The sequence below is a fragment of the Stomoxys calcitrans genome, chromosome 1, assembly GCF_963082655.1.
Source record: "Stomoxys calcitrans chromosome 1, idStoCalc2.1, whole genome shotgun sequence".
NCBI classification, from domain to species: domain Eukaryota; kingdom Metazoa; phylum Arthropoda; class Insecta; order Diptera; family Muscidae; genus Stomoxys; species Stomoxys calcitrans.
The window spans coordinates 35,124,357-35,149,286 of NC_081552.1; the positions used below are offsets into that span (position 1 = coordinate 35,124,357).

Below are 24,930 nucleotides of genomic sequence, written 5' to 3' on the forward strand. Positions count from 1 at the left end.
CATATTGTCAACAGTGTATCTTTACAACGAGCCCAACGGAACCCCTCTTTTCACAAACAAGTGTTTTGATGATTAGAGATTGAAATATGTTTTAATATAAAGCGTTTTTTATTGGAAAATTGTGGAAATTAAAACACAATTCTTCCGTTCTACGACAATAAACAAAATTTATTCAACGAAAGCGAGCTGTTGGAATATTGTGAAGAAGCAACACAACGATTCCATTCTACGAAAAATAAATTTAAATATTTTAGCGTTATAAGGAAAATTGTGAAACGTAAGCACAATTGTTCCCATCATCAAACAAATAAATAAAATAAAACTATTATAAATGAAAATTACAACTTCATAAAATAACAAACACCATAAAACACATCTTTATTTTCATCATTTTAAAACTAACAACACACATTTCTGAACTAACACAAAACATTGGTCCGCATTTGATACAATTTGCTATCAAATGGAAATACATTTTTTTGGGAATCTCTAATTTATCTGCAGACAAGAATATTTCGACTTGGGACCCTTTGACGTTTTTCGATTCGATTTGGATATTCGCGTCGATTTCTTTTCCCGTCGATCTCTTGCTCTATTGGAAACTTCATTCCCAATCGGAAGTCACATGATTTTTCGAGGAAATTTCTCTTCGTTTGACTGGATTTCTACAAAAATTCGTACTCAATAAGAATTTTTTTTTGTCGTTTATTGGGACTTTTTCAGAGAAATTCTTACTCGAACGAAATTCTGCTATTTCACTGCATTTTACTACGATAATTCTTACTCCAGCAGAATTTCACTACTTTTTATCGTACCTTTCCCAAGAATTCTTGCTCGATAGGAGTTTATAGCCCTTTATTGGATTTCCACGAGAGTTCTTGCAGCGGAGGGTTTGGCTGCCTTTTATGAATTTTTTATCTCAGGAATTCTCAGTGACTGGGATTTCGATTCTTCCACCTTTGATGGAGAGATTCTACGAAGGCCTAACGTTTTCAAATCTCGACAACTCTTGTGGTTTTGAAATTGTAAGGTACATATTTGGCAATTCGTTGCATTCCCGCTAGTCACTTACAATTTTCAGGATCAAACCTTTGCATAGAAGAAGGGATCTGTTCTTCCATTTGCTCCTGGTAATTCTGTACCTCACAGAATTTTCGCAATCCATTGCATCACCCCGATCGGCCCACATTCTTCGACTTTGCATTCTGCTTTGAGTGAGACTATTTTTACATTGATTGTTGGCATTTGTAAGTTGTATTTTTTTGGCAATTCGTTGCATTCCCGCTCTGCAGCTTACATTTCCTGATCGCTCTACATTTTGATTGCACTTACAATTAAAATAACAGTTTCTCATTCAACGGATCACATCACGCTTGGGGTTCAAAAGCCATACAGATTCGCGCGAAGATCTTTTTTTGGTGAACCTACGAGATATCGATTCTTCTTCTAGCTGACTCCATCCATATCATATTTGTCATTGTCGTACAGTTCTGTTCTTCCCTTTTTTCGAGATGAGTCTGACGACTAAAGGTGCTAAGACCGGCACAGGGGACACTGGATGTATGGATACCAATCCGACATCGGGGTCTACTGACCACAGTAATTCCACCGGAATTACAGGTGGTGCATCTATGGAGACTTCCCTCAACAACGATAAATTTTTGTTCGATTGTGATCACTTGATCTCATTTTGTACACAATTTGAACAAAGTGACATTTCTGACCAAACCGACTCGGTTTTGGAGGTGAAACTAGAGGACTTGGAGAGCCGTTGGCAAAGGCTACAGGCAACTTATGAAGGTGTTATGCTGTCTCCAAGGTCTTCGAACACCAGGGACTTCAGGGAAAATGCGAAGATAAATTTCAACGCCAGTTCTGAGGCGTATTACACAGCCAGATCTCAAATTCTGGATATTCTCAGAATAGCTAGCGGGAATACTAGACAGTCTACGAGACACAGTCTTATCCCCAGTTATATACCACAACAGCAATATATTCCTCAAAACACGTCTCTGGAAGTCTCAAACAGCTGCATTAAGGTACCGCCTTGTGACACTGAGATTTTCAAAGGAGGCTACGAGGAATGGCCGTCATTCCGTGATATGTTCACGGCAGTCTATGTTAACCACCCCAAGTTAACGAAAGCTCAGAAACTTTACCATTTGCGGAATAAAACCAGAGGTGCCGCTGGTGCAATCGTCAAAAGGTACACCTTATGTGACGAGAATTTCGACATAGCATGGAGTGCTCTGAAATCCCGCTACGAAAACAAGCGTGTGCTTGTTGACAATCAACGGAAGATGCTTTTTAATATTCCTACAGCAACAGTAGAGAATAGTGATTCCATTCAGAGAATCCAATCGGCAGTAAATGATTGTCTGTGTACTCTCAAGACACTTGACGTTGACGTCGAAAGTTGGGATCCGATTTTGATATATCTGGTATCGACGAAATTACCAGATGAAACTCTTTCTCTTTGGGAACAATCTTTGAAATCCCACCGAGATTTACCGACATGGAACCAACTTGACGAGTTCCTCATAAACAGATTCGAGGTTGTAGAACGCATCACCAGCATTAAGTCTACGAAACAACAGAATAACATCCCGTCTCAAAATTCTGCCAAGACTCAGTCACCAAATAACTCATCTGCCAAAATTCAAACGTATCACTCCCAAGAGAAACTAAATTCGTCATGTCCTGTTTGTGTTTCCAAACATTCAATTAGGACTTGCCCAGATTTTCGCAAATTTACAGCACAACAGCGTATAGACTTTGTCTACAAGAATAAAATTTGCAATAATTGTTTGGCTTCAAACCATCTAAAAGCAAGTTGTAAAAGCAAAAATACATGCATTATTTGTCACAAAGCACATCACAGTCTTCTCCATCTTAGGAAAACCACTGATAACAACAATAATGTCTCTCAACCACAAACTTCCGAGACGAAGTCAAGTGACGCAGAACCAAATTATCAGTCACAAGACGATATTCCTTCTACATCAAGACAAAATCGTCCTTCCGGTGTTCAAGCAAATTTTGCCTCAAACAACGATATGATTCTTCTAAGGACAGCTTTAGTCCAAATTGAACATCAGGGAGAATTATTCACTGTTAGAGCCCTAATAGACCCGGGTTCTCAACGAACATTTATCTCAAAACGAATTCAGAATTTATTACAAATTCCCACTACTAAAGCCCAATTCGAAATTTTCGGTATTGGAGAACAAACTCAGATCTCTGACAAAGAATGTCAATTAGTGGTGGTATCCGAAAAACACGATGTACGTTTCACTATTTCAGCAATTGTGCTGCCAAAATTAACCAGACGTTTACCGTCTTACTCATTCAAAATACCACATCCTTCAGATTTAGAAGATCTCGATCTGGCGGATCCCCATTTTAATAAATCAGCCCAAATTGATTTAGTTCTTGGCAATGATTCCGAACGTTTCATCAATATTGAAGGAATCAAGAAGAATATTTGTGGTGACACTTCAGCATACAATACTATATTCGGTTGGGTGCTCAGTGGCCCAATGCGAGCTGAAACTGTATTCTCTTTCTCTGTGAACGTTCTCAAACCAGAAGAACCCGCAATAAGCGATCTTCTCAGGAAGTTTTGGGAACAGGAAGAAATACCCTCGTCTCCTCTCGTCTCAGATTCTGATGCGTTCTGTGAAGAATTCTACAGGAAAACTACAACTCGAATATCGGACGGTCGTTATATGGTGAGGTTACCGTTCAAAGACGAATTCTCATACTCTTTGTATTTAGGATCGTCTAGATTCTTGGCTCTTGCTCAGTATAATCGTATGGAGCAAAATCTTTCGAAAGAACCCGAATTAGAATCTCAATACAACGCTGTTTTAGGCGAATATCTGACTCTTAATCACATGGAAGAAACGTCTTCTCGTGAGATATCCATGGAGGGTAAATTTAACTCTTTTTATTTACCCCATCACGCCGTTGTACGCCCTGAGCACAAGTCGACGAAAGTCCGAGTTGTTTTCAACGCTTCTCGAAGGACAAAGTCTGGCTACTCATTGAATGATGTACTTCACGTAGGACCCACATTGCAGTCTGATTTGACTTCTGTGCTTCTCAATTGGAGGAAGTACCGATACGTTTTCTGTGGAGACATCCAGAAAATGTACAGACAAATTCTTGTTCATCCCCACGACAGACCATACCAGCGGATATTGTTTAAACCCGAAGCGAATGGTCCGGTTAAGGACTATCAACTTAGGACCGTCACTTTTGGCGTAAATTGCGCTCCGTTTCTCGCTATACGTACACTGTTACAACTGGCGTCAGATTCAGAACAGGATTATCCTCGTGTCGCAGGTATTCTCAGACGAGAAACCTATGTCGACGATATATTGTCCGGAGGCTTCTCTGTGGACGAAGCGGTCCAAGCCCAGAAGGACCTGCTTGTGGTTTTGAAACAAGCAGGATTTCCCCTTAGGAAGTTTATTGCCAACGATAATCAGCTACTGGCTCATCTCTCACCTGAGGATCTTTACGATTCTGAATTTTTACGCTTCCAGGAGTCAAGTTCAGCTAAGACGCTGGGAATCAAATGGAACGCTTTAACTGACACTTTTAGTTATTCCGTCAAACCCGTTGAGTCAAGTCATGAAATGACGAAACGCAAAATTCTCTCTGCAATTGCCCAGCTATTTGATCCCGCTGGTTGGATCACACCTATTATTATTAGGGCCAAGATTCTTATGCAACAACTGTGGTTAGAAGGATTTGAATGGGACGACTTTCTCGGCAGGGATTCTCAGCTTGCGTGGGATGCAATTGTCTCCGATCTATATCACGTGGAGAGCCTTTCTATACCCAGATGGATTAGATTTGTCCCTGACGACGTCATAGAAATCCATGGATTTTCAGACGCTTCACAAGCTGCATACTGCGCTTGCGTTTATATGCGATGTCAGAACGAGAAGTCTGTGGTTTTCTCTAATCTTCTGGTCGCCAAAAGCAAGGTTGCGCCTCTTAAGCCTGTTTGTCTCCCACGGCTGGAGCTGAATGGTGCATACCTTCTTGCCAAGTTGGTCGATTATGTTTTATCTACATGCGACTACGAGATCAGCAGCATAACTCTATGGACGGACTCTTCGATAGTACTCGGCTGGCTTTCAAAGCCGCCTTGGTCTTGGGAGACATATGTTGCTAATCGAACCTCAAAGATTCACGATCTTGTCCCTAATGGTGTTTGGCGTCACGTCCCGACGCATGATAATCCTGCCGATCTTGGCACGAGGGGATGTACACCTCAGTATTTGAATATGAACCCTCTATGGTTCAATGGCCCATGTTGGCTGACTCAACCAAGTTCGTCATGGCCAAGGAACAATCCCTTGGAGTCGCCGGAGTTGGGAAGGCGTTCGAAGGTACAGACATTTCACGAGACGAATGAAGAATCCGACATATTGCAGAGGTTTTCTTCTTATACTCGGTCTCTAAGGGTGGTCTCTTATATTTTTCGATTCTACGGCAACTGTCTTAGTAGATATCGCTCTACCGAGAAGAATACTTCTTTATATCTTTCGCATAAGGAAGTGAAATTTGCTAAGATTCGCCTAATTTCACTGTCTCAAAGGAAATTTTATCATGATGAATACGACCTGTTAGGCAAGTCCGAGGCAATAAGCGAGAGAAGTTCACTAAAGGTGTTGAATCCATTTCTGGATCGCGAAGGGGTCATGCGAGTTGATGGACGACTGGCTGATTCTTCTCTTCCATATAATGAGAGACATCCCGTGATCTTACCCGGAAATTCCCGATTATGCCACTTGTACCTACTCCATTTACATCATTTCCTGGCTCATGCCGATTGCACACTTATGTGCAGAATGGTCCAAACGGAGTTTTATATTTCTAGACTCAAGCCTAGGGTAAAGGGCGTCATACACAGATGCAGGACGTGCATCATTTTTAAGCATAGACCATGTGCTCAGATCATGGCTCCACTACCTCCTTCGAGATGCGCTCTGACTCCTCCTTTTCACATTACTGGAGTCGATTTTGCAGGGCCTTTCGAGCTTAAAAGCTCTACTTTACGCCGCTCCCCCATGGTAAAGGGATATGCTTCCGTTTTCGTCTGTTTCGCGACGAAAGCAATACACTTAGAGCCATGTTCCGAGCTCTCTTCTGCAGCATTTGAGGCTGCATTCACACGATTCGTCGGAAGGCGGGGGCTACCCCAGAGGGTAGTTTCCGATAATGGTAGAAATTTCGTCGGCGCCAGCCGAAAAATGCTAAGAGAATTCATGACTTTCGTGAAGACTTCAGCAGACGATATAGCCGAGAAGTACTCCAGTCATGGCTTCGAATGGCAGTTTATTCCTCCCTACGCACCGCATATGGGCGGATTGTGGGAATCCGCAGTGAAGAGCTTTAAGCACCATTTTAAGAGAATTACTGGGGCTCACCGATTCACTTTCGAGCAGTTTGCTACTCTTCTTGCCCGTATTGAGGGAATTCTCAACTCCAGACCCATATCAGCGATTTCTGCTGATCCGAGTGATTTGACGGCTTTGACACCCGGCCACTTTATTAAGGGGTCCCCTATCATGGCATTTCCTGAGCAGGATTCACAGAGGTTGTCCCTGGTCAACAGATGGACAAAACTCAAAGCCCTTCATCACCAATTCGCTATAAGGTGGAGGGAAGATTATCTTAAGGCACTCCATAAGAGATATAAGTGGAAGGGTTCGGATCGGAACTTGAAGATAGGCGATTTGGTCGTGGTCATGGATGACCTGCTACCTCCTAACGACTGGCGTTTAGGGAGAATAATCCGGACTCATCCAGGATCCGACGACAATACTCGAGTCGCGGATATACGGATATCGTCTGGTACAATAACTCGTCCCATAGTCAAACTTTGTTATTTACCTCTCTTGGACCAAGATCCATTAGACTCATCACTATCATAATCTTCCTCCCATTCATACTCGCCTTAAATAACACTAACATCACCGCTTAAATCCACATCTAACCCTCATCTAACCCCACATTTCACCTCATTTCATTGGCTTCTTCTAATCCGTAAAAACCTTACTTACCTTCTTCATTTCCAGAAAAAAAATGGGCTCAAAGCAAATGAATCTCAACAAGATTTATGAGTGCGCCATCTGTTTGGAGAGGCACTCGCTCCGCTACTGCCGAATCTTCTGCGGCATGACGGTGGCAGATAGGAGGGTGACCGTCCGTAACCACAAATATTGTATGAACTGCCTGGCCCGGAGTCACGAGGTGGAGGACTGCCACTCAGCCGCCACCTGTCGAAAATGCGGCTACCAGCACCATACGATGCTGCACCCACAAATTCCGGTGCCTCCTACCGCCCTCACACCAGCATATGTAAGCCCCAAAGTTGCCAACCGCTACACGAAGAAAGCGACGACTGAAGCCACCCCCAGACGCAAGAAGTTGAGGACAAGAAGCCAACGACCAGAAATCAAGCCGTCTGAGCTGCTGCAGAAACAGCTGCTCGCTGAGGCGCTGAAATGTGTGGCAACAGTTATCTGCGAAGATGTTGCGTAGATGCAAGGCCGGCGGCATGGACAATCCTGTCCTTAACATTTGATTTTATATTTTGTTTTGTTTTGAATACTTGAATTTAATTGTACCATTGAATTATAATTGAATTAAATTGTTAAATTGTACTTCCCAACTCTGATTGTAATAGAATGCTAAAAGGGATGTCAGTTTGTACTAAAGGAATGATATGGAATTAGAACATTCCTGACTACATGCCCTTTTTAGAAACTTACCATAAAACACTTGGTCATCAGCGTTCGATCGGTAAGGTTTGAAGATTCTAACTCCTCTTTTCATCTCTTTCCCTAGCGTAACATCTACCTAACCCACTAACCCTATTTAAATAAACTTACATATTATAACGTTTTACTGAAACCAAACTTGTGTTTTGCTTTTTACTCCTTTGCGGTGTTGCTGTGGGTATTCTATTTCTTTGCTTGTTATTCCCCAACTCTGAGGAATAACAAGCTGCTACATACAGTCCACTCATCTACGACCTTCGCTTTACATCATATATTTGGAATCCCCCCCCCCCAAAGCTATTCAGGCCTAAGACCCTAAATTGGAGGATCGGTCTATATGACAGCTATATCCAAATCTGGACCGATCTGAGCCATATTGACGGAAGATATCGAAGGGTCTAAGACAACTCACTGTTTTAATTTTCAGAAAAATCGGACAATAAATGTGGCTTTTATTGGCCTAAGACCCTAAATCGGCGGATCGGTCTATATGGGGGCTATATCAAGATGTAGTCCGATATAGCCCATCTTCGAACTTAACCTGCTTATGGACAAAAAAAGAAACTGTGCAAAATTTCAGCTCAATATCTCTATTTTTGAAGACTGTAGCGTGATTTCAACAGACAGACGGACAGACGGACGGACATGTCTAGATCGTCTTAGATTTTTACGCTGATCAAGAATATATATACTTTATAGGGTCGGAAATGGATATTTCGATATGTTGCAAACGGAATGACAAAATGAATATACCCCCATCCGCCGGTGGTGGGTATAAAAACGGCAGAACCGATTTTCTCGAAATTTTAGCATATTGTGTTAGTTGGTCGGGAAGGAAACATAGGCTATATAGTTTTTCTGTATCGGAAGAGGGACGAACCCTCCTCCTTATGCCAAAAACACATAACAATATAGGTATCAATTGAAAGGTATTGGAGATTAGAATACGAATATGGTATTAAAATTTGAGTCTCAGAATCCATCGGGCCGCCCCAACCCCAAAACTCCCCCAAATAGACATATTTGACGTTCATTTCAATATGGTGCTCAAATGAAAGGTATTCGGGAGTATATTTCCAAACCTGCATACAAAATCAGATCGAAGTATAAGGCGTCACGCCACCCCTCAAAAACACCTTTAGACCCATTATGACTATATGATACAAGTATCATTTGCTTAAAATGTTCATAGGCTATATCATTTTTAGATATGGGGTGAAGGCGGACCCTCCCCCTTACCCCAAAAACGCCTCACATATCCGAAAGTGGTCCGATGGGCACAATAAGGGTACCAAATGAAAGGTTTTGGAGACCATATAACGAATATCGTATTAAATTTTGGGATTTGGAAGTACAGCACGAATTTGATACGCATATTTGAGTCGAAATGTCTGCGGTCCCATCCCTCCCTTAATGAGAACATTGCCCTAAGGGAGAGCAAAACCTCCAGGAATCGAGAAGGGGCAAATTCTCACACATCAATGAATGCTTTCCGATTCAAGTTTAAACTCAATGATAAGTGTCCTTTTTTATAGCCGAGTCCGAACGGCGTCCTGCAGTGCCATGATTGGCATTGCACCTCGTAAATATCGCCTACATTAAGAGGGGATAAACACCGCTAAGTCCGATGTTCTCGCCAGGATTCAAACGCACTCATAGGCTACAATGGCACGAATTCGATATGTGCCTTCAGGGCGAAGTGTCCCCACCCTAAAAAGATATTAGAGAGTTAGAGAAGGCTCAGCGGAGCGGGCCCGGTTCGGCTAGTTTTTTATAAAATACAATTTTCTAAAATTTTTCTACGAATATGGAATTATGACACAATTTCGATTGGAAATAACATATTAAAAAACTTTTCTTTAGTAGTAAATTTTTATAAAATTTTCATAGAAATATATGGCATCGTATATTCGTTTCCACTAAACTAGTGACCGCTTTTACTTGTTTTGCTTTCCTTTCGCCTCGTTCGCCCCCTTTTTGTCCGCATTTCTTTCATCTGCATTTTTTTTGCCTGCTTCCATTGGCATAGATTACATATTTCATTCTTTCACTCATGCCTTTATGGAAATGTTTTTGTTCTTTAGCTCCATGCCTTTGGCTTTCCTAAATATTTTATTATGTTTAAATATTTAACAGCAAAGGAGCTAAAGGAAAAAAAAAACACAACAAAACAACAATATAAGCAATAAAACGAAAGGAGGCAAACATATTTTTTACACTTACGGAAATGTGGGCAAATTTGTTTGAATTTTCCAGACGAATGAACTTGGGTAATATGAAGATAAAATGCCGGGCACTGGAATGAATTCGGGGGAGAAAGAGAAGAAAAGTGAACCAAATGCCTTTAATCCCTAAAAAATTTTCTTTAATTTCCTTTTTGGGCTGGATATTAAAGCCTAATGCTTGAAAAAGTGGAAATGTGAGTGTTTTTTTATTTGGTCTCGCTTAAGTAAATAACCTAATAAGGTGTTGATAATGACATCCTTTTCATGTTATGAAATTGTTTCTGTAATAAAAATATATTTATGAAGATATAACAGCAATAAAGGGTTGAACAAAAAAATGGTTCAAGTAATGTGGGTAAAAGTGAATGAATAACAAGTGCAAAGGCATTAAATTCGGCCGGATCGAACTTTGGATACCCACCACCTCGCGTATATATGTCAACCGCCTTTCGTCACAAGCCGGTGAAAATTGGATAACTTAAGCACCCAAATTCGGCACGGACATAGAGTGCTCTGATAAATATAAGTCACTGTTCAATTTTGAAGAACAAAATATTGGTCTTGTTGGCAGATATATCCAATTATAAACCGATCTGAACCATATTAAGGTCGGATAACGTGAAGCTCAGAAAAACTCACTGTTTAAAATTTCAGCGAAATGGGGTAAAAAATAAAGCTTTAATGGGCTTCAGTCCCCTTATCTGCAGATTGGTTTTTATGGCAGCTATATCTAAATATAGTCCGATCAGAACCATATTAAGGCCGGATGTTGGGAGGCCTTAACCTACTCACTGTTTCGAATTTCAGCGAAATCGGGTTATAAATAATGCTTTTATTGGCTTCAGACCCCTTATCGGGAGATCGGTCTATATGACATCTATATCTGGGTTAGATTAGGTTAGGTTGAAAAGAGGGTGCAGATATTAATCCGCCCCATGCCACTATGAACATACACCTAAGCCAGTAATCGACTTGTTGTGCGCTCTAAAATGTAAAAATTAACGTCTAACAAGTAAAAAGGCGTTAAGTTCGGCCGGGCCGAACTTTGGATACCCACCACCTCGGGTATTTATGTAAACCGCCTTTCATCAAAATTCGGTGAAAATTTCATACCTTAAACTAATATACCTCATAGCAATCTGAACTATATACGACACGGATGTCGAAAAGCCGAACATAAGTCACTGTGTCAAATTTCAGTGAAATCGGATTATAAATGCGCCTTTTATGGGGCCAAGACTTTAAATCGAGATATCGGTCTACATTGCAGCTATATCCAAATCTGGACCGATTTGGGCCGAGTTGCATAAACATGTCGAAGAGCCTAACACTAAGCACTGTCCCAAATTTCGGCGAAATCGGACAATAAATGCCTCTTTTATGGGCCCTAAACCTTAAATCCAGAGATCGGTCTATATGGCAGCTATATTCAAATCTGGACCGATCTGGGCAAAATTGAAGAAGGACGTCGAAGAGTCTAACCAAACTCACTGTCTCAAATTTCAGCGACATCGGACAATAAATGCGTCTTTTATCGCCCCAAAACCTAAAACCTAGATATCGGTCTATATGGCAGAAGTATGTCAAGGGGGTTAACTCAACTCACTGTTCCAAATTTTGGCGACATCGGGCAATAAATGAGCATTTTATGGGCCTAAAACCATAAATCAAGAAATCGGTCTATATGGCAGCTATATCAAAATTTTAACCGATCTGGACCAAATTGAAGAAATATGTCAAAGGGCCTAACACAACTCACTGTCCCAAATTTCAGCAAAATCGGATAATGAATGTGGCTATTATGGGCCTTACACCATAAATCGGAGGATCGATCTATATGGCAGCTATATCCAAATCTGGACCGATCTGAGCCAAATTAACGAGGGATGTCGGTGGGCCTTACACAATTCACTGTCCCGAATTTCATCAAAATCGGATAATAAATGTGGCTTTTGTGGGTCAAAGACCCTAAACCGGAGGATCGGTCTATATGGCAGCTATATCCAAATCTGAACCGATCTAGGCCAATTTAACAAAGGATGTCGATGGACCATACACAATTGACTGTCCCGAATTTCATCAAAATCGGATAATAAATGTGGCTTTTGTGGGCCTAAGACCCTAAACCTGAGGATCGGTCTATATGGCAGCTATATCCAAATCTGAACCGATCTGGACCAAATTAAAGAAACATGTCAAAGGGCCTAAGGCAACTCACTGTCCCAAATTTTAGCGAAATCGGACTATTAATGTGGCTTTTATGGGCCTTAGACCCTAAATCGGAGGATCGGTCTATATGGCACCTATATCCAAATCTGGACCGATCTGAGCCAAATTGACAAATGATGTCGAAGGGCCTAACACAACTCACTGTCCCAAATTTCAACAAAATCGGATAATAAATGTGCCTTTTATGGGCCTAAGACCCTAAATCGGAATATCGGTCTATATGGGGGCTATATCAAGATATAGTCCGATATAGCCCATCTTCGAACTTAACCTGCTTATGGACAAAAAACGAATCTGTGCAAAATTTCAGCTCAATATCTCTATTTTTAAAGACTGTAGCGTGATTTCAACAGACAGACGGACGGACATGGCTAGATCGTCTTAGATTTTTACGCCGATCAAGAATATATATACTTTATAGGGTCGGAAATGGATATTTCGATGTGTTGCAAACGGAATGACAAAATGAATATACCCCCATCCTTCGGTGGTGGGTATAAAAAGAAAATTTTAAGTTAGGAATTCCGTGATACAATACTTATCTAATCCCTAATTGTTTTCAATGCCACTCCCCAAAGTTGGTTCATGTCTGATATAGTGTCTCCACCTAAGTAGCGGTATCTGTTAGACGCGAAAGCCGGGCAATGACAAAGGAAATGCTCCAACGTCTCATCATCTTCCCCGCATGCCCTACACATGCTATCACTTGCCGCACCGATTTTACATAAGTGAGCTCGTAGTCCTATGTGTCCCGTTATGATACATACCCATACTGACCTCCTTCTATGTGTCCCGTTATGATACATAGCTATACTGACCTCCTTCTTGCTTCCTTTCAGTAATAGCCTCGTCTTCTCACGATCCGGATCCCCCCCATAGGATTTTCGTCGTCCTACCGACCGTTTCGCTGTTCCACAATGTTGCATGCGCATTCGTCGCAAACCCCCTAACTCGGACTGCGTCGACCCGAAGGGCTTCGGGTTAACCAAGTTTATTGGCGGCAGTCCTCTGGCCAAATCGTTTGCCCTTTCATTTCCCCTTACTCCGTTATGGCCCGGCACCCAAACGATGCGCATTTTCCCATCCTCAGAGAAGGCGTTAATCACCTTTTTACACTGCAAGACTGTTCCCGATCTTACCGTCCTGGTTGTTATTGCCCTTATGGCAATTTTACTGTCAGTAAAGATGTTCAGACTCGACGTCCTCGCTTTAGCATCACACCACTTCACGCATTTCGTAATCGCCCAGATACGGTCCTGCAGGACCGTATTATGATCAGGCAGTCTAAAACAGAGGCCCACTCTGTCCTCTAGCTTCGATCCATCCGTGTAACATGATCTTCCAGATGACAATACTAGAGTTCCGTCAATCAAAGACTGTGCCGATGGCAGTAGTGCGTCGCACTCGACTTCAAGGTTAATCTCAGGTATCCGATAGGAAACCTTTCCATTTCCTTCCAGGTTTCCTATCGTCGCCTCGATTATACCGCGATGGTATGAGCTGCTCGCATCCTCAATCCATTTTCCAATCGCCTTAAGTCTCATAGCCGTAATGGCTGCCTCACACTTAATCTGTATGTCAATGGGTCGGATATCTAGAATAGTCTCCAGTGCCCTAGTGGGCGTGGTCCTCATCGCTCCACCTATGCCAAGACAAGATGTTCTCTGAACCTGTTGTATGGTCCTTATGTAGAACTTTTTCTCCATAGGATTCCACCAAACTACTGAGGCGTAAATAAGTATCGATCTAATCACGCTCCTGTAGAGCCAGTGGACTATCCTAGGATTCAGGCCCCATTTCGAACCTGCGGCCCGTCTACATAGTGCCCAACATCTGTGAGCCTTCTCAGTACGCTCCTGAATGTGACACTTCCAATTCAGTTTCCTATCCAAGATCACACCTAGGTATTTGGCCTTGTCAGATATCGAAATCGTCTTTTTGAGGAAACGTGGTGCATTAAATTGGCCCACCTTCGTCTTCCTCGTGAACAGGCATATTTCAGTCTTCTCTGGGTTAACATTGAGACCTCCGGGTCTAGCCCAGTCATATGCCATATGCAAGACCCTTTCGGCCCTTCTGCATAGCTCGTTTGGATCCTTACCTCTTATAAGTATTATAACATCGTCTACGTAGCAGACGGGTTCAAATCCCTCCTCAACCAGCATCCGTAATAGGTCATTTATGGTGGTCACCCATAGGAGTGGCGATAAAATGCCCCCCTGTGTCGTGCCCTGTGCCACTTTCTCCCTTATATTTATACACAATTTAACCACTTGTTCCTTAGCATATGGTTTATACAGTCTCTAAGGACCTTGTCCACCCGGTACTGGTCTAAGGATTGGATCAGTGTGTCGGTCCGCACATTGTTAAAAGCCCCCTCGATGTCAATGCATACCGCCTGTGTGTACATTTTGGCATCGAACAATTCTTCTACAATATGTTATGCACAACCTCGTGCAGGGCAGTCTCCACGGACCTTCCCTTGACATAGGCATGCTGTTTGTATTTGAGCAGTTCGCTGGATGTCATACTCTTTATCATGGTGTCCACAATACGTTCCATGGTTTTGAGTAGAAAGGACGGAAGGCTTATGGGTCTGTAGGCCTTTGGTGTCGCATAACTTGCCTTGCCGGGTTCAGGTATAAACAGCACCCTTGTGTTTATACCTAGGCACGCTGTGAAATTTTTGGCCAGACGAGGCCCCAGATAGTCTGCCTCTCTCTAAAGTAACGACGGAAATATCCCATCAGGTCTGGGTGACTTAAATGGTTTGAAGCTCCTCAAGGATTCTTTCACCATAGATTCCGTTATTATAAACCTTCAATCAACGTCATTATTCCAAGATTCCGGTGTCTCCGTGAATCCCGTCGTATCCTGTGGAAAATGGGTTTTCATCAAAAGCCGCAACATGTCCTCCGTGGTTTCTGCTCTCACTCCCATATCGTCTTCTAAATTTTCAGTTTGGACATTGGTTTTTGAGAGAAACTTTTTATACCCACCACCGACGGATGGGGGTATATTCATTTTGTCATTCCGTTTGCAACACATCGAAATATCCATTTCCGATCCTATAAAGTATATATATTCTTGATCAGCGTAAAAATCTAAGACGATCTAGACATGTCCGTCCGTCTGTCCGTCTGTCTGTTGAAATCACGCTACAGTCTTTAAAAATAGAGATATTGAGCTGAAATTTTGCACAGATTCTTTTTTTGTCCATAAGCAGGTTAAGTTCGAAGATGGGCTATATCGGACTATATCTTGATATAGCCCCCATATAGACCGATCCGCCGATTTAGGGTCTTAGGCCTATAAAAGCCACATTTATCATCCGATTTTGTTGAAATTTGCGACAGTGAGTTGTGTTAGGCCCTTCGACATCCTTCGTCAATTTGGCTCAGATCGGTCCAGATTTGGATATAGCTGCCATATAGACCGATCCTCCGATTTAGGGTCTTAGGCCAATAAAAGCCACATTTATTATCCGATTTTGCTGAAATTTGGGACAGTGTGTTGTCTTAGGCCCTTCGACTTCTTTCGTTAAATTGGCCCAGATCGGTTCAGATTTGGATATAGCTGCCATATAGACCGATCCTCCAGTTAAGGGTCTTAGACCCACAAAAGCCACATTTATTACTCGATTTTGATGAAATTCGGGACAGTGAATTGTGTAAGGCCCGTCAACATCCTTCGTAAATTTGGCTCAGATCGGTTCAGATTTGGATATAGCTGCCATATAGACCGATCCTCCGATTTATGGTCTTAAGCCCATAAAAGCCACATTTATTATCCGATTTTGTTGAAATTTGGGGCAGTGAGTTGTGTTAGGCCCTTTGACATATTTCTTCAATTTGGTCCAAATCGGTTCAGATTTGGATATAGCTGCCATATAGACCGATTTCTTGATTTATGGTTTTGGGCCCATAAAATGCTCACTTGTTGTCCGATGTCGCCGAAATTTGGAACAGTGAGTTATGTTAAGCCCCTTGACATACTTCTGCAATATCGCACAGATCGGTCCAGATTTGGATATAGCTGCCATATAGACCGATATCTAGGTTTTAGGTTTTTGGGGCCATAAAAGACGCATTTATTGTCCGATGTCGCTGAAATTCGAGACAGTGAGTTTGGTTAGGCTCTTCGACGTCCTTCTTCAAATTTGCCCAGATCGGTTCAGATTTGAATATAGCTGCCATATAGACCGATCTCACGATTTAAGGTTTAGGGCCCATAAAAGAGGCATTTATTGTCCGATTTCGCCGAAATTTGGGACAGTGCTTTGTGTTAGGCTCTTCGACATGTTTATGCAACTTGGCCCAAATCGGTTTAGATTTGGATATAGCTGCCATGTAGACCGATATCTCGATTTAAAATCTTGGCTCATAAAAGGCGCATTTATAATCCGATTTCACTGAAATTTGACACAGCGACTTATGTTCGGCATTTCGACATCCGTGTCGTATATAGTTCAGATCGGTATGAGGTATATGAGTATAAGGTATAAAATTTTCACCGAATTTTGATGAAAGGTTGTTTACATATATACCCGAGGTGGTGGGTATCCAAAGTTCGGCCCGGCCGAACTTAACGCCTTTTTACTTGTTTATCTTGGCGGCGTCATTAACGCTATCGACCTGTTCGCAGAAAAACTTCCCGGAGTCACGTTTTGGCTCTCTGGTAATCTTATTGTATTCCGTGTTTAATACACATCTCAATAAACTTCCGCTTTTTTAAGACGTGCTCTGTTAAAAAGACCTTTTTCCCAATGTTGCGAATCTCCCCGGTCATCCAGGGTTTTTCTTGGGCTGATTTCCTTTCCCGAAGAGAACAACTATCTTCGAAGGATCCCACTAATGCAATCGTAATCCTTTTGACATTCTCGTCAATCTCTTCTATGCTTGGACAATCTAAATTATCTTGCCCAAGTCTTCTTCTGAGTAGCCTTCCGAATTTTGTTCAGTTGGTCTTCAACTTATTCCGGAACCTTATCGGATTCGGCGCTGGCCGTGCTATTCTAAACCTAATGTAGCGATGGTCAGAAAAAGAGTGTTCCATGGAGACCCTTTACTCCAGAACCTCATCGATCAGATTTTCGGAACATATCGTCACATCTAATACCTCTTCCCTAATCCTATTAACAAAGGTAGCGGTGTTACCAATATTAAGTGTTATTAGGTCGTTAGTATTCAAGTACGCTGCCAGGGCTTGGACCCGCTTATTAGCGTTGGTGCTACCTCACGAAATGTGGTGAGAGTTCGCATCGCACCCTATTAGCACCTCGTTTCCTGTCTGTTTTGCTTTCCTAACCAGCCGTTGCAGCTCCGACGTCCGGTGGCGGTGTCGGAGAGTCGAAAGGCAGATAAAGTGATGCCAAGCATGCTCCACCGTCTACCTGTCTCACCACTGTTGCATCCGACGTTGACAACTCTGGGGAAAATATATAATTCAAATTTCTATGACAAATAACGCAGGTCCTCGGCCGAGTACCATTGACAGCATAGAATAATTGGTAATTGATATGGTTTAGTCCAGAGACTTTGTTCCGGGTCATCCATGGCTCCTGAATTAAGGTAAAGTGAATCTTGCCCTTGCTGATTATCTCCATCAGAGCGTGTGTAGCAGTCTCACTCCGGTGGAGGTTTATCTGGATTATCTCAATCATTGGTCCTCCAGTAAATGGGCATCTTGGGAGTAGGTAATGACCTCATCATCTGCTCCCTGTTCTTTAGACTTCATGGACATTCCAGTCACTGAACTGCCTGATGTCATAGTTTTAGGTTCATTGACTAGCCTAGTCTTCCGACTTTTTATAAAGTCGGATCCCTGTACGTTAAATTTTTTTTCTGGGTTTCCATTCCCTGTTCTGCCTGGTGTTTCAATACTAGGATCTTTGCCTATCTTAGCCTTCCAAATCTTAAGTAAATGGGCTTCTTGGGAGTAGGTGATAGTACCATCATCGGCTCCCTGTTCGTTGGGTTGCATTGAGTCTCCTGTAGCTGCGCTGCCTAATGTTTCAATATTAGCATCTTTACCTATCGCAGTATTCCGAATCTTTAAGTCGGTGATGGGTCCGTCGTCGGGTTCCTGTTTGTTAGGCTCACCACTGCACTGCCTGATATTTTAGTATTAGGATCATTGCTTCTCCTAGACTTTCCAATATTCAGAGATGCCGTGGTCTCGTTGTTGGCCCCCTGTTTGCTGGGCGGTGTTGAGTCACCTGCCTATTCTAATCTTCCCAATCTTGAAAAAGACAGCTTCGCTCCCGTAGTGCGCCATGCCTTTAGTTTTGGCCAAACTCGTCACGGAGACTTGATCAATGCCAACCACAAAGAGAGTTCTTCCTGCCTTCTCCTCCCTGTGGAAGACCTCCCACTTCTCTGCGACCAAACCTTCGTTTTGCTTGCCCAAGAATCCCAACATTCGTTCCGTCGCAAATTTACTGCCCCATTCCTTGATTAAGACCGTTGCCTTTGTGAGCTGGGGGATATCCACCTTTCTCACAAGGTCGAGCTTTGCGCCCTCCCAGGGAGCGTGAATACCTCTGACGAGCTGTTTGACGGTATCAGTACATTCCGTCGACGCAAAACGCAGCGTAAAGATGTCCCTTCTAAACTCGCAGCTCATCATTTGTATGGGTGGACCCTCTACAGAGTTCCACACATGTTCAAAAATCCGATCGTTTACCAGATCCTCCACTTGGGACCGATGATCTGGTGGAATCCTACCGGATGCACAGCCGATATTGATGACTGCATAAGTCAGCTCATCTCTGTTGTGCTTCCTTGCCACTGTGGCGTAAGAGGGTGGCTCCTTACCATTCTCAGCGACCATCTTCCCCTTCCGTAAAGGCTGTGGGCTTTTGGAAGTCAAAGTCCTCCATGAAGACTCAGGGGCCGTTCGCGCTTCCTTCGTTCCAGTTCCAACTTTGTCCACCTCCGCAGGACACAGTCTGGAGTCTCCATTGCGGGATGGCTGGCTTGGTTTTCCCAGAGTACTTGAAAGCGGGGAGCTCTTTTTATACCCACCACCGAAGGATGGGGGTATATTCATTTTGTCATTCCGTTTGCAACACATCGAAATATCCATTTCCGACCCTATAAAGAATATATATATATATTCTTGATCAGCGTAAAAATCTAAGACGATTTAGACATGACCGTCCGTCTGTCCGCCTGTCTGTTGAAATCACGCTACAGTCTTTAAAAATAGAGATATTGAGCTGAAATTTTGCACAGATTCTTTTTTTGTCCATAAGCAGGTTAAGTTCGAAGATGGGCTTTATCGGACTATGTCTTGATATAGACCGATCCGCCGATTTAGGGTCTTAGCCCCATAAAAGCCACATTTATTATCCGATTTTGTTGAAATTTGGGCCAGTGAGTTGTGTTGGGCCCTTCGACATCCTTCGTCAATTTGGCTCAGATCGGTCCAGATTTGGATATAGCTGCCATATAGATGGATCCTCCGATTTATGGTGTAAGGCCCATAAAAGCCACATTTATTATCCGATTTCGCTGAAATTTGGGACAGTGAGTTATGTTAGGCCCTTTGACATATTTCTTCAATTTGGTCGAGATCGGTTCAGATTTGGATATAGCTGCCATATAGACCGATTTCTTGATTTATGGTTTTGGGCCCATAAAATGCTCATTCATTGTCCGATATCGCCGAAATTTGGAACAGTGAGTTAAGTTAAGCCCCTTGACATACTTCTGCAATATCGCACAGATCGGTCCAGATTTAGATATAGCTGCCATATAGACCGATATCTAGGTTTTAGGTTTTGGGGCCATAAAAGACGCATTTATTGTCCGATGTCGCTGAAATTTGGCACAGTGAGTTTGGTTAGGCTCTTCGACGTCCTTCTTAAATTTTCAGTCCAGATTTGAATATAGCTGCCATATAGACCGATCTCACGATTTAAGGTTTAGGGCCCATAAAAGAGGCATTTATTGTCCGATTTCGCCGAAATTTGGGACAGTGCTTTGTGTTAGGCTCTTCGACATGTTTATGCAACTTGGCCCAAATCGGTTTAGATTTGGATATAGCTGCCATGTAGACCGATATCTCGATTTAAAATCTTGGCTCATAAAAGGCGCATTTATAATCCGATTTCACTGAAATATGACACAGTGACTTATGTTCGGCATTTCGACATCCGTGTCGTATATAGTTCAGATCGGTATGAGGTATATGAGAATAAGGTATGAAATTTTCACCGAATTTTGATGAAAGGTTGTTTACATATATACCCGAGTTGGTGGGTATCCAAAGTTCGGCCCGGCCGAACTTAACGCCTTTTTACTTGTTTATCTTGGCGGCGTCATTAACGCTATCGACCTGTTCGCAGAAAAACTTCCCGGAGTCACGTTTTGGCTCTCTGGTAATCTTATTGTATTCCGTGTTTAATACACATCTCAATAAACTTCCGCTTTTTTAAGACGTGCTCTGTTAAAAAGACCTTTTTCCCAATGTTGCGAATCTCCCCGGTCATCCAGGGTTTTTCTTGGGCTGATTTCCTTTCCCGAAGAGAACAACTATCTTCGAAGGATCCCACCAATGCAATCGTAATCCTTTTGACATTCTCGTCAATCTCTTCTATGCTTGGACAATCTTAATTATCTTGCCCAAGTCTTCTTCTGAGTAGCCTTCCGAATTTTGTTTAGTTGGTCTTCAACTTATTCCGGAAGCTTATCGTATTCGGCGCTGGCCGTGCTATTCTAAACCTAATGTAGCGATGGTCAGAAAAAGAGTGTTTCATGGAGACCCTTTACTCCAGAACCTCATCGATCAGATTGTCGGAACATATCGTCACATCTAATACCTCTTCCCTAATCCTATTAACAAAGGTAGCGGTGTTACCAATATTAAGTGTTATTAGGTCGTTAGTATTCAAGTACTCTGCCAGGGCTTGGACCCGCTTATTAGTGTTGGCGCTACCTCACGAAATGTGGTGAGAGTTCGCATCGCACCGTATTAACATCTCGTTTCCTGTCTGTTTTGCTTTCCTAACCAGCCGTTGCAGCTCCGACGTCCGGTGGCGGTGTCGGAGAGTCGAAAGGCAGATAAAGTGATGCCAAGCATGCTCCACCGTCTCCCTGTCTCACCACTGTTGCATCCGACGTTGACAACTCTGGGGAAAATATATAATTCAAATTTCTATGACAAATAACGCAGGTCCTCAGCCGAGTACCAGTGACAGCATAGAATAATTGGTAATTGATATGGTTTAGTCCAGAGACTTTGTTCCGGGTCATCCATGGCTCCTGAATTAAGGTAATGTGAATCTTGCCCTTGCTGATTATCTCCATCAGAGCGTGTGTAGCAGTCTCACTCCGGTGGAGGTTTATCTGGATTACCTCAATCATTGGTCCTCCAGTAAATGGACATCTTTGGAGTAGGTAATGACCTCATCATGTGCTCCCTGTTCTTTAGACTTCATTGACTTTCCTGTCACTGAACTTCCTGATGTCATAGTTTTAGGTTCATTGCCTAGCCTAGTCTTCCGACTTTTTCTAAGTCGGTAATGGTTCCATCGTCGGGTCCCTGTACGTTAAATTTTTTTTCTGGGTTTCCATTCCCTGTTCTGCCTGGTGTTTCAATACTAGGATCTTTGCCTATCTTAGCCTTCCAAATCTTAAGTAAATGGGCTTCTTGGGAGTAGGTGATAGTACCATCATCGGCTCCCTGTTCGTTGGGTTGCATTGAGTCTCCTGTAGCTGCGCTGCCTAATGTTTCAATATTAGGATCTTTACCTATCGCAGTATTCCGAATCTTTAAGTCGGTGATGGGTCCGTCGTCGGGTTCCTGTTTGTTAGGCTCACCACTGCACTGCCTGATATTTTAGTATTAGGATCATTGCTTCTCCTAGACTTTCCAATATTCAGAGATGCCGTGGTCTCGTTGTTGGCCCCCTGTTTGCTGGGCGGTGTTGAGTCACCTGCCTATTCTAATCTTCCCAATCTTGAAAAAGACAGCTTCGCTCCCGTAGTGCGCCATGCCTTTAGTTTTGGCCAAACTCGTCACGGAGACTTGATCAATGCCAACCACAAAGAGAGTTCTTCCTTCCTTCTCCTCCCTGTGGAAGACCTCCCACTTCTCTGCGACCAAACCTTCGTTTTGCTTGCCCAAGAATCCCAACATTCGTTCCGTCGCAAATTTACTGCCTCATCCTTTGATTAAGACCGTTGCCTTTGTGAGCTGGGGGATATCCACCTTTCCCACAAGGTCGAGCTTTGCGCCCTCCCAGGGAGCGTGAATACCTCTGACGAGCTGTTTGACGGTATCAATACATTCCGCCGACGCAAAACGCAGCGTAAAGATGTCCCTTCTAAACTCGCAGCTCATCATTTGTATGGGTGGACCCTCTACAGAGTTCCACACATGTTCAAAAATCCGATCGTTTACCAGATCCTCCACTAAGGACCGATAATCTGGCGGCATCCTACCGGATGCACAGCCGATATTGATGACTGCATAAGTCAGCTCATCTCTGTTGTGCTTCCTTGCCACTGTGGCGTAAGAGGGCGGCTCCTTACCATTCTCAGCGACCATCTTCCCCTTCCGTGAAGGCTGTGGGCTTTTGGAAGTCAAAGTCCTCCATGAAGACTCAGGGGCCGTGTGCGCTTCCTTCGTTCCAGTTCCAACTTTGTCCACCTCCGCAGGACACAGTCTGGAGTCTCCATGGCGGGATGGCTGGCTTGGTTTTCCCAGAGTACTTGAAAGCGGGGAGCTCTTTTTCTTCTTCAGTATTTAAGCAGTGTTATGCTCTTCGGGAGATCTGATTCTTTTTCCAGCTTCCGTAGAAGTGCCTGGAATGTCAGTTCTATCCCTTCCAGCATCCTGCACTTTTGCCCGATTACACTGCCGGTACATACTCCTCTGTCTCCTTCGTCGTGCACCGGATCGCTTTCTCGGTCTGCTTATGAGCTTAGCAAAACCATCACTCACTTCTGCTGTCATCCCGATGCCCTCATCGCTCGATTCGGCTGCGATGACTGTTTCATTGGCGCAGTCGCTGTCTGAATCCGAGTCAGAAACTCCACCTTTACTTAAAGGCTGAGGATTAACTGTTCATCCCTCTGGTTTATCCGTCTCTTCCTCATTTATTAGTCGGACGACTAGTTGTGCGCGGATGAAAAATTAAGTTTTTATAGGCATTAGACCCTCTATCGGAAAATCGATCTGTATAGCAGATATATCCAAATATGGTCCGATTTGGCCCACTCAAGAACTTAACCAGCGTGCATCAATAAGACGTATCTCGATTTTTTAAGGCTCTGATTACAACAGACGGACGGACAGACACACGGACATCGTTAAATCGTCTTAGAAATTTACGACGATCCGAAATATGTATACTTTGTAGGGTCGAAAATTGATATTTCGATGTGTTGCAAACGGAATGACTAAATGAATATACCCCCTATCCTACGGTGGTGGGTATAAAAAGGACCTGTATCTTTACCACAAGAATACATTGACAGACAGACGGACATAGCTAAATCAAATCTGGAAGTGATACTAAGTCGATCAGTGTACTTATCAGTGAGTCGATCTCTTCTCCTTCCTAGCGTTGCAAACAAATGCACACAGTTATAGTTCCCTGTAATACAGTGGAGGTGTAGGGTGCCTTCTAGAGGCTAAATAATTCAAATGGAACGATCGGCTTATTTGGGAGCTGTATGTAAGTTATGAACCGTTGTGAATCATGGTTAGGTTAGGATAGGTTAGGTTAGGTTTAAGTGACAGTCTGCTTTCAGACTCACTTAGACGTTTTCAGGAAGGAAGATGCCTTATAATTCCTACCGTTGAACTATCCAAATCACTTTAAAAGAAAGAAATGAAAGAAATGACAACCTAAAATGCAACTCCTTCTGACTGTCAGTGAATGACACACATACAGCTCATGTTCTATAGTCTCTTCTTCCTCGACGTCAAAATAGCTTCGGCAAATTTCTTTACTGGCAAGCTTCAGTCTGTCAGCATGTTTTCCGATTAGACCTGTTACGATGGTCACAATGACTGAGACTGTTTTTATTGCCAGCAGACAGTAAAGCGGTAGACCCCTTCAAGTCTAGACCAGGCCACATGTGTTTTGAATGCCCATAGCCCTCGCTTTGCGAGAATCAAGGGCGGTTTTTGAATTTAGAAGTACATTTTCCATTGTTTTTTTGGCTGCCTGGCTATCCTAGAAGATACTAATGCCAATCGTCCCACAGTGGACCAAACGTCAAAAATATGGAAATAAATCAACAACTTTTTATACCCACCACAATAGGATGGGGGTATACTAGTCTAGTCATTCCGCTTGTAACACATCGAAATATTCATCTAAGACCCCATAAAGTATATATATTCTTGATCGTCTCGACGTTCTGAGACCATCTAGCCATGTGTCCGTCTGTCAAAATCACGATAGCGGTCGAACGCGTAAAACTAGCCACTGGAAATTTTGCACAGATACTTAATATTAATGTAGGTCGTTGGTTATTGCAAATGGGCCATATCGGTTCAGATTTAGATATAGCTCTTGTTTGAACCGTTGAATGGAGCGGACTATTTGTTATTTCACTCCGCAAGAATTTTCTTATAAAGGCTGGTACTATATTTGCTTTTCGCACTATTTTTCGCCAATTCCTTTTTATACCCACCACCGAAGGATGGGGTTATAT

General features: G+C 42.8%; 2 protein-coding genes across 2 annotated transcripts in view; both read left to right on the forward strand.

Moving 5' to 3' along the window:
- The window catches only part of LOC106095022 (echinoderm microtubule-associated protein-like CG42247), a 554,291-nt gene that overhangs the window by 148,462 nt on the left and 380,899 nt on the right, over positions 1-24,930 (forward strand). The window lies entirely within an intron of this gene.
- LOC131995732 (uncharacterized) lies at positions 1,512-7,563 on the forward strand. The gene is made up of 2 exons (XM_059364683.1): positions 1,512-4,798; positions 7,098-7,563. The coding sequence occupies exons 1-2, from the start codon at positions 1,512-1,514 to the stop codon at positions 7,561-7,563; spliced, it is 3,753 nt and encodes a 1,250-aa protein (XP_059220666.1).